The 10,133-nt window shown below is 49.3% G+C and overlaps 1 protein-coding gene across 1 annotated transcript in view; it reads right to left on the reverse strand.

Moving 5' to 3' along the window:
• The window catches only part of LOC144145390 (monocarboxylate transporter 9-like), a 66,351-nt gene extending 64,887 nt beyond the window's left edge, over positions 1–1,464 (reverse strand). The window contains exon 1 of the mRNA XM_077676978.1: positions 1,274–1,464. Coding sequence (XP_077533104.1) covers positions 1,274–1,294 — 21 coding nt within the window. The 5' untranslated portion in view covers positions 1,295–1,464. The remainder of the gene's footprint in view (positions 1–1,273) is intronic.
• Between the last annotated feature and the right edge of the window lie 8,669 nt (positions 1,465–10,133).

The following is a 10,133-nucleotide window of genomic DNA, read 5'->3' on the forward strand; positions in this document are numbered from 1 at the left end:
TCGGCTATCGAATTGTGCGATTTTTCAACTTCCACAAGCTGACAATTCGTGTGGGGAAAACTCGACGTATCGGCGTTAATCAGTGACGCTATACCATAAACTTATGACGCAAAGTACAATGCAAAAACCTTCACGAGGGACTAGCATGCGCCAGAAAGCATTACAAAGCTTCTTCAGCGCACCAGACATGGCGGACGGTACCAAAATTCTCATTGCGGTGTAGCTTAATTTTGTACAAAACCACAAGGGCTAATTTATTCCACTTTTGCTGCGGATGCGTCATTCCCCGAAGGGCTGAATCGCGCAATCTACACTTTCGTGCATGCAGCCCCTCAAATCGAGGTATCACCACTGCAGGTGTTCCCGTCGGTCAACGCGGCTACACCACTTAACAAATGCGGTAGCCGAAACCCAAACGACGCCGACTAACGTACTATTTGTCCACCCCACACACCCGTGGCAGGCTTCGAAAAGTGCACGCCACCGCTGGAGACGTCCTTCTCCGCATAACAACGCCCGCTCGATTCCGATCCGCCGCCGGCGACCGAGGAACAACACAGCGACGGCGGTGGTGTGGAGGACGGCGCTTATGTGTCACCGTGGATCGATAAACGGGGCCCGCCTTTTCCTCGAATCCCGCGGGTGGAACAAGTGGCTTCGCGCTCCCTTCGCAACAACTCCTCCGCGCCGCAGCCCGAATCCCTCCTTCCTCCCTGCAAGCCTGACAAGTCCCCAGCCGGCCAGCCTAACCCTCGCGATCAGCTGTTCCCAAAACACGGCGCTCGCTCTCTTCGCAGCCGGGGCTGGCCCTGGCCCACTCGGCACGGGCCCGACGCCGCCTCAAAATAGCCTCCCAAGGCGTCTTCGCCCACCGTGCACCGACGGCGCTCACACCGCGCTTTCGCGCCGCTGTCAAACGCTGCAAGAGCACATCCACGCGCGCTGAGAGAATTCGCGTTGTCAGATGCAAGTAGCAGTCGGATGAACAGCAACATCGCTGTCAATCAGGACGGTTCGGTGCGTGTATCTTTTAAAGGAGGGCGCAAGCCGCCGAAGCGGCGTTTTACTCGAAATCAGAGTTCCTCTCTTAGATGCAACCGGGATCTCCCTTGATATGCGTATAGGGACGGTGTGCATTTCTTGGGCGAGCTTCCGCGCTCCACCGACTCAGCGCCCGATGATGCGCGCACCTGCCTGTCCCTCCCTTTCTCCCCCAACCCGCTAGCCGAGGCGGCGGATCCCCGGCGCGGACGATGAGAAGCGAGCGGCTCACCTGCTTGTCCGATTGGGCCATTTTGGAGATTGCCGACGACGGTCAGCATCCCTGCGAGGGTGGGCTTCCCCGCGAGATGTGGTTCCTACGCGGTACCACGATCACTGGCGTCCGCGGCCGTGCCACCATCACTGGCGGCCGCGGTGGCGCATGCCCGCGCCTTCGCTTCTGTCCCTCCTCGCCCGCTGCTCGGCTACCCTCTTCCTTCATTTCGTCATCTACGCGTCACCGGTCACGTGGCGCAGCGTCGCGCTTGTGTTTAATTTCCCGCTCTTTCTCTCCGCCTGCTAGTCGATTCCATCCTTCCTTCTTCCTCTGGAACGACCGGCCAGCTGATCTCCGAGGCGGCGAGCGCCGGCGCGGCTGCTATGTACAGCCCGCGGGGGCCTGCTTTCGGCGTTGCGCGTGCTCGCTCGCAACTTGGTGCGAAGCGTTGGCTGCCGCGCCGTAACTTAGCCTTCGGTGACTAAGGCGTGACCGCGAATGCTTCTCTCGCGTCTGGTTTCAGCCACCCTGAGTCTTGTTTCAGGGAAGCGAAGGGCCGCTGCGCTCCTTGACGCCTAATTAGTGTGTTTTGTAAGATTCCGGCTCCCGTGGCGATCGACATTGTGATTGGCTCAGCGGAGGTGAGCAAGTGCCACATCCGGAGGAGGTTGAGCGATCGTCGGTCTTCGAGCGAGGAGTCTGCCTGTTGGCCCGATTCGCTTTCACTTTCCCGTCTGTTGGTGTTATCAGGAGGGTGATAACAAGCGACAATGCGACAAGGACAGATCCCACCGCACAGCCGTCGTGAATGCTTTCCTTTATACGTTGGAAGTAAAGCTTGTCTTGGGTGTAATGGAGGCTGGAATTCGTACTTGCTGCATTGGTTTATCCCTGCGGGAATGCGTGTAGGACGATTAAAAGGTGACAGCCAGTAAGGGGGGCGGCCAGTGCACGTTATTTCAGTGTAATTCATGCTGGAGACACGAGCGCGTTCACAAATCGCGGTGCACGTTAAGAAGGAGAAAAGAAAACTTCATTTGGACCAAGCTGGACCATTCAGACAAAATACAAATTTGCTCAGATTGGAAGAATTAGCCTTTAGTAGCTCACACAGCTCAATTCCAGCCACCAAAGTCATTTGTTAGCCGAAAAAATAAAAACGCAAAGACTATTCAAAAGCTTTCAAGTTTCGCGCCACGGTGACGTAGTAAGGGAAATAGGGACGTATTATGGGCAAGAACTAAAGAAATAGTTATCAGTGTGCCAATAGCACAGTTAGAACTGAAGGTTTACGGTCAAGCAGAACTACAGGCTCCGCTACAACCACACAGTTGTGCTTCTTGGCTGTTGCTTTGGTCGAAATCCGCCAGTCGCTCAAACAATATCCTGTGACGTCATAGAGAAATATCCGGGCAGTTGTTGCGAAGTCATTACTGCCTCCTCTGTTTTCATTAATATATCCATTATTTTCGTGAAGTTCGCGCTAAAATTCTCATCATTGTAATCTGGCCAAAGCAGCCTTTTTAATATACGGAAAGCGTATTTGTTTTCATGGCCTCTTAATATTGGTTACTCTGGCCGGAAGAGCGCGGTGGTCCAGGAAGGAGTCAGTGCGCTGTGGCGGTTAGGCGAGCGCCGCTGATCGGATGAAGTGTGCGCTAGAAGATAAAAATAACCAGAAAGAGCGTCTTCATTTTTCCAGCCATGTAAGTAGCTATGTTATATTAAAACGGGCCTTCACGCGACATTACACCGGTTGTTTACGCCAAATGAAGAAATGGCTGCGTATAATCGCACGGCAGCCGTGAGAATTACCCCCGGGAAATTCTCACGCCAGTTTCTATAGAAGCTGGCTAGCCTAAAATACGCAGAGTAATATTACGTCCCAACGTAACCTCACCTAACATAACAACCTCGCCGAACATAACGTAACATAACCTAACTGAACGCATCATAACCTACCCAAATCCCGCCCAACTGCAACTAACCTAATCTAACACAGCCCAGCGACACAGAACACAACCTGTATTCAATGTAATCTAACACAATCTAGAAGTCCTGTGCATCGATCTCATGATATAGTAAAAACCAGAATAAGAAAAAGCATTAACAAAATTATGATGAGCGAAAACTTCCGAAAGCAGCCCCCCCCCCCCCCCCCCCCGAAAAAAAAACACATCGCAATGCCGGAATCGAATCTGAACCTTCTGGTACTATACCACAGCGCTACAAACGCATATACAAACACGCCTTTTTAGGGAATATTTGTTCCATATAATCTCGGGGTAGCTTGCTTAGCCAATGAGAGGCGACTGCCGTGAGAAATTTGTGATGGTAATTCTTACGGTTGCCGCGATAATAGACACCACCTAAAGGAATTCCGACTCGAAACAAGCGCTAGTCACAGAAGGCCTGCCGTAAACATTAATAATATTTCGTGCGCGGAATCATGTCTTATTCATCGGCAGTAGCTGAACTGCTCACCCAGAAGAACTGGTGCAGTCATTTACATGCATTTCGAAGATAAAGACGTCAAAACAAAACATCAGCGTTCATGAAGTTACTCTGAATAGTTAGTATTGTGGTACACGGGAGATTAAAAGAAATACGAACAGCGAAGCACACAGCGTCCGGTGCATGCCGCACCGTCTGGCTGCACTGTCAGTAAACTGCGCGCATGCGTAGTTCTTTCAGAGCGCTTGAGGGTGTGGCCTACTGTTAGGATAAATGGTTCATCAAGAAGGCACGCCGGTTGTTTATTTTGAGGCTTCTTTTCCCGCTGCGTCGCCACTGAGCAGGATTGAAGGGCATCATGCTAGCTGCAATCAGCCTGCTGCGCGCTTGGCTGCCGAATGTAGTAGATAACAGGATGCTCAGTGCCGACGCAGCGTGAAAAGGAGCCTTAAAATAAACAACCGGCGTGGCTTCTTGATGAACCATTTGTCCTGACAGTAGCCCACACTCTCAAGCGCTCTGAAAGAATTACGCATGCGCGCAATTTACTGACACTGCAGCCACACGGTGCGGCATGCGTCGGAGGCTGTGTGCTCCGTTGTTCGTATTTCTTTTAATCCCCCTGTACATAAAAAAAACATACTTAGCGCAGTTTCTTGCTTTTGTTGCATCGGAACCTCCTAGTTATTAAGTATAGATTTATAGTGTCCATTTGATTGATCGTAGGGTTTAACGCGCCGACGCAATGCAGGAGATGAGGTGCGCCATAGTGGAGGGCTCCGGATTAATTTTGACCACCTGGGGATCTTTAACGTGCGCCGAAATCTCGTACAGATGGGCGTTTTTGCTTTTCGCCTCCAACAGAAAAGCGACCGCCGCAGCCGGGATTCGAACCCGCGACCTCGTGCTCAGCAGCGCAACGCCTTAGCCACTGAGCCACCGCGGCGGGTACATTTATAGTATCGATGGTACGTAGTTAATACTGGGGCAGTGATAGTAATAATATAGCCATTATTTTACACTAGAGCGACTAATTAAACCATACATGATATCACAATACTCAACTGTCGCGCTTGCTCAAACGCACTTTTCTTTGTATAAGTTGGTTGAAGTTAAGCACAAACACAAACAAAAATAATCGCAGCACTGGCATAAAACTGCGTTTTCGTGATATGTTCACTTTACGAAATTAGAGAGTAAATGGCAGCAAGTTTTGTTGTTCCTTTTCATTGGTTCAATTTCCATCCGCGGTAGAGGAGGGATGTCAGATCGTGCAGCATAGAAGGGTTCAGTTCGAAAACTTGGCGATTGCTGTTTTTTATGTGTTGCTTTGCAGCAGTCTCATAAACATGCTTCAAAATTATATATCCCGATTTGACAATAATGCTAACAATAAAATTATATTACTACTCATCACATGGTTGCGATGTTCTCCTGTCACATCTCTTGCAGACCACGGCCCCAGCCTCAGGAAGAACATCGTACAGCAGAGTGTCAAGTTATAACTGCATTTAAAGAATTTTACGGTAATGTACACGTCATAAATAAAACCGCCTTCGGGCGTTCATCGTTACCCACCTCCGTCGTATCCCCAATATCCATGTTGATTGATTGATTGATTGATTGATTGATTGATTGATTGATTGATTGATTTATTGATTGCGGGGTTTAACGCACCGAAGCTACAGCTGAGCTATCAGGCGCGCCGTAGTGGAGGGCTCCGTATTAGTTTAGACCACCTGGGGATCTTTAACATGCGCCGAAATCTCGCCACACAGGCGTTTTCGCTTTTCGTCTCCATCAGAAAAGCAGCCACCGCGGCCAGGATCACATCCGCGTCCTTGTTGGAGTCAGCTGAACAACGCCTTAGCCACTTAGCCATAGCGGCGGGTCCCCAATATACCTGCTGACTTCTCCGAACCTGCTCGATCCCACGCCCAACAAGAGACGACTTTCACGGCCCATTGTGCGATCTCCTAACCTTCCACTGGGAACAAGCTACTAACACTAATTTGCTCCTAAAAGCAGTTTACTACAAATTTCAGGCGGTATTTACATGTAGCACGAAACTGCCCGAATTGACCAGCCGAAGGTTAGATACGGTTTACAAAGGGCGAATGAACAAGCAAGCGCTCGTACCGGAAAAAAGCAGGAAGTCTGCGTAGGCAACACTGAAAGCGTGCTCTCAAGTGCCCTCAACAGATATGAACAGGGCCCCTGCGCAGCGCGGGGACAGTTTTAGCCCACTTTTTCGGGTGCAGTCGCAGCAAGAGTGCGCACAATCATTGCAAGCCCCACACGCAATTCAAGTCTATACATAAACGGCCGCCGCGAATTGCGCAACCAGTTTCCCCGCGATGGTGCGGCCCGCTCTTCGCGAGCAGCCCGTAATCGAATTAGACTATCGGTCTAGGCAGTGTCGCCGGGCCAGTGCAATTTCTCCCAGACGTGGTCCATGCACAGTTAAGGTTTCATTGCTTCAAAAGACGCAACACTTGCGTCTGCGGTGTTGGGAGATGCTTAAATTTCGTGCATTAAAAGCCCCGGCCCGGTTTTTTTTTTTTTTTTTTTTTTTTGCACTCGTTTAGGTATAGCGCAGGGATGGATAACCAGGAATGTCGGATGTTATCGACGCTCTGAGATTTTACCAACTGCCAGAGCAGGCAGAGAGGGAAAATGCTACTCCAACGCGGCCTGTACGTTAATCTCGACTTCCTGCTCCCAGAGGTCGAGCGTCTCCCGGGGACTCGAGAGGGCCGCCGCCCCTTGGCAGGGGGGCCGTGTCTCTTGTCCGCAGTTTCGTCCGGTCGCTGTCGTTCCAGGGCTGCCGAGACCTGCTGGACGGCCTGAAGTTGTATGTCTGGATCGTAGCGCCTCGTGGCAGCTTCTAGCTGCGGAGGGATCGTCGTCACCTCGTTGGCTTCGCGCGGGTGAGTTCCCCAGTCCCAGAGGATGTGAGCCGCAGTGGCTCGCTCCTTAGCGCACAGTCTACACAGGTCACTGTCGTAAACACTCGGGCACACGTGTTTCGCTAGCGCTGGGGTAAGCAGGGACCCCGTTTTTAATTGTCTGTATAGCACGGCCGGATTCCGGGACAGGCCCGGGTGGGGCTGTGGCATAAACGCTGCTGCAGTAAAAAAAAAAAAGTTAAGTGCAGAACGAGGAAGCAACCATCAGTGCTTCAGTTTATGTTTTCTTTGCTGTTATGACCCAGTTTTAGGTGAAATCAACGCTCTTACAGTTAAAGTTCGAAGCTTAACGCGGCTCATTCAAGCTATGTTGTGGCTTTTGCTTTCGTGCGAGGCTTTGCATTCGGTTACACCAGTCGGGCTCTTTTTTATCATTTTTGTAATGCGCCGTTGCCAGAATCAGAGCGTCGCTAAACGAGATAATTCCGACAAAGGTCATCTAGGCTTACACAAGGCATTGCAAACCTTATCAAAACGGTGCGGTGCACTGACTGGTTAATGATAATTAAGATAAATAATCCACTTTGCTGATAATAACCAGAAAAAGCGCAGTTTAAGGTAAACCTTTAGTAACCCCCGTCTCCCCACCCTATTATATAGATTCCACGAACATAATACTATATCGGCTTAACCGTACACCGTAAGTTTTCAAGTGACTCCCGCATAACATACTAAACCTCTTTTCTACCCGCCGCCTCCCGTTAGCCACCTTCAGGAAGTGAACTAATTGCTGATGATACTTTTTTTCAGATTACTGTCAGTATATCCAAACATTGTTTGAGTCCCATCTATTATCATAACTCTCTCTAACAAGCGAAATTCCCTCCGCCTAACGACGACCATGGTTCAAACGTGAAGCCTCCCTGCGTGCGAAAATCAAATGACAAAGTTCCAAAGCCAAAGCCACTGCAATCAAAGTGCAAACTGCCTGAGAGTCACATCCAAAGCGTCAAACATCACAACTCAAACTGCCTGCAAGTTAAAGTGTATACTCACACGACAGCAAACGAATCCCTCACGAGAAGGTAATCGCCGCCCCCTCCCAAATATTTGTCATTCAAGGTGAAGAGTTCAAATTCGCTTTAAAATACAAACGGCTTCAACCGTATCTGAATGGGGCAATGGGACAGACGTCGGCGACACAACGCGGGGGACGCAGCTTTGATTCAGACCACGGGAAGCGTTTTCTTCTTGTGTCCTCATCGTCATCGTCATCATCAGTATCATCATGTTCCCTCCCATTGTGGAAAGTTGTTTTTGCTGCGGTGTATTTTGGGTAATGGCGCCGCAATCACCAAGACCAAGGAAACTGCGCTTTAGAAATAAGTCGGATACAATGGATGCGGGTAATCTGACTCACCTACTCATCTTATCAGACCAGCGGAACTGAACTCTTCAACACCCAGCTGAACTTGCGCGCGCATGCGATTCATGTACCAGCTATTTGGTGACGGAATCACCCTTGAAAAATTTAAATGCGTTTCTATTGTGCAATAATAACTCAATCGTCGAAAAACATCATGGAACGTTAAACGAGTATTCGCTTCGCGCCAGTTCCTTCATACAGTAAAAGCTCTTTAATTCGAACTCGGTTAATTCGAACTTCCGGTTAATTCGAACTCACGCCCTGGTCCCGGCAAAACCATGTATATTCCAATGGGGGAAAACTCCCGATAATTCTAAAGCGCCGGTATCCAGAACGGTTAATTCCAACGATGCATGAGCCCACGATTTCCATTGCTCCTGGCAGAAGAAGTCGGACAAGGGCGGTTGCAATGTGTTGCAAAGCCAAACCGAACCAAATTTACTAGAGATGCAACACAAGAAAACAGAGAAACAACAGCGTGGCGTGCGCTACGCTCCTGCGACAGCTTATATCACGGTTACAGAGGGCACCGCGCCAGCGGCCCCAGTGCCCCTGCGCATGCCATTATTTTTTACGAAACATTATTTACGAAATCACCTGCCACAAACGTGTAGTTGCGCCTAATTCGCAATAACAAGTCCAGACGTGGCTTCTTTGTGTTCTGCCCGCGCAGTGTGGAGCGATTTCCATTCATTCTAGGGCCCGACCGCTCATTCGAACTCCGCTTAATTCAAACAATTTTATGGTCCCCTTCCAGTTAGAATTAAACAGCGTTTACTGTATTTCCTTTTTTTTTTCTTCTAATAACAACGTGGGAGTAGAACCCATTTTATCCATGCATATCAACCAACACCCAACTGGGTAACTTTCCCGCTTGCAGGCAACCTTCGAGTAACTTAATACGGCTACGAATAACATTTTACCATGTTCTGGATGTCGTTTGGCAAAGCTTCTTTACACATGCACGGATATCTTTTAATATATGCATCACTGAATTAGTTCCCGCTATGACGCGTTCAGCTATATAATAAGAAAGATGTTATTCGCATGTATTCGTTTGGCACCTTTCATATCATCAGCTGCCATACACACTTAAGAAGACAATTTCTGCATGTTGAAACATGTCTGTATTGTGCCTTCGTTTCATATGCGGAGCACATCTTAGCGAACACTGCCAGTTTTCTTTTCGCGCCCATTTTTTACGCTAATTTCCGCTAGGAGGCGCGTACCACTACAAAAAAAAAAAAAAAAGAACGGCTCCAATCAATGCTGTGAAGGTGGTTGGACAGCAAAGCTGTAAACGACACCCACAACAATTGCCCGTTCGACATCACTTGAATTTACACACGTGGCTCTACAAAGAGTGAAACCAGAGATTCTGCCTGCCGTTACCTAGAATTCGCAGGGGAGATGTCCCGAACGCAGAAGCGTCGGCCATGGTAGGGCTAGAGCGGCGGACACCGCTGCTGTAACCCGGACGTGCGTTGGCAGAATGAAAACGGCGAGGGGCGTCATTTGAAGGGTGAGACAACGATACCCAGCCATCCCGATGTGCTAGCTCGTGGCTACATCACCGCGCGACACAAGCGCGGGCACCGACACAATTCGGCATGTGAGCTTAGTGATTCCCATTTATACCGATTTAAACTAGTTAGTTCAGTAAGTTTGAGAATTGCGAGAAAGCTGAGGGAACTCTTATAATCTCTATTAATCAGAACCAGTTGCTCCTTTCGCCTTTTGTAATATTTGTTAAAACAACCGAATTGGTATTCACCAATTTAGAAAATGGAGTCCCATTCGTGGCAAGCAGTGCGCAAAATGCCGTGTTTGTTTAGCGGCCAGATGTCTGTATGTAGTTTCTACATTTTGTGTTCGTGCCCTGCAAACCAATCCTTAATGTATGTTTGCCGTACGACCACTTAATTTAGTCGTGTCCGGGTTACCCAGGAGGTGCTAGCTGTCGAATGGTGTAATCAAGTAGTGCGATGATAGCGCGCAATGGACGTGAAGCTGCGCCTAAACAGACCCAAAATTCCGCCATCTCCACGAAGTGAATAATGATGAGAGGGGCGAAGCAAAAATACTT

The sequence above is a fragment of the Haemaphysalis longicornis genome, unplaced genomic scaffold (assembly GCF_048455015.1).
Source record: "Haemaphysalis longicornis isolate Haplotype H1 unplaced genomic scaffold, Haemaphysalis longicornis Haplotype H1 scaffold_7, whole genome shotgun sequence".
NCBI classification, from domain to species: domain Eukaryota; kingdom Metazoa; phylum Arthropoda; class Arachnida; order Ixodida; family Ixodidae; genus Haemaphysalis; species Haemaphysalis longicornis.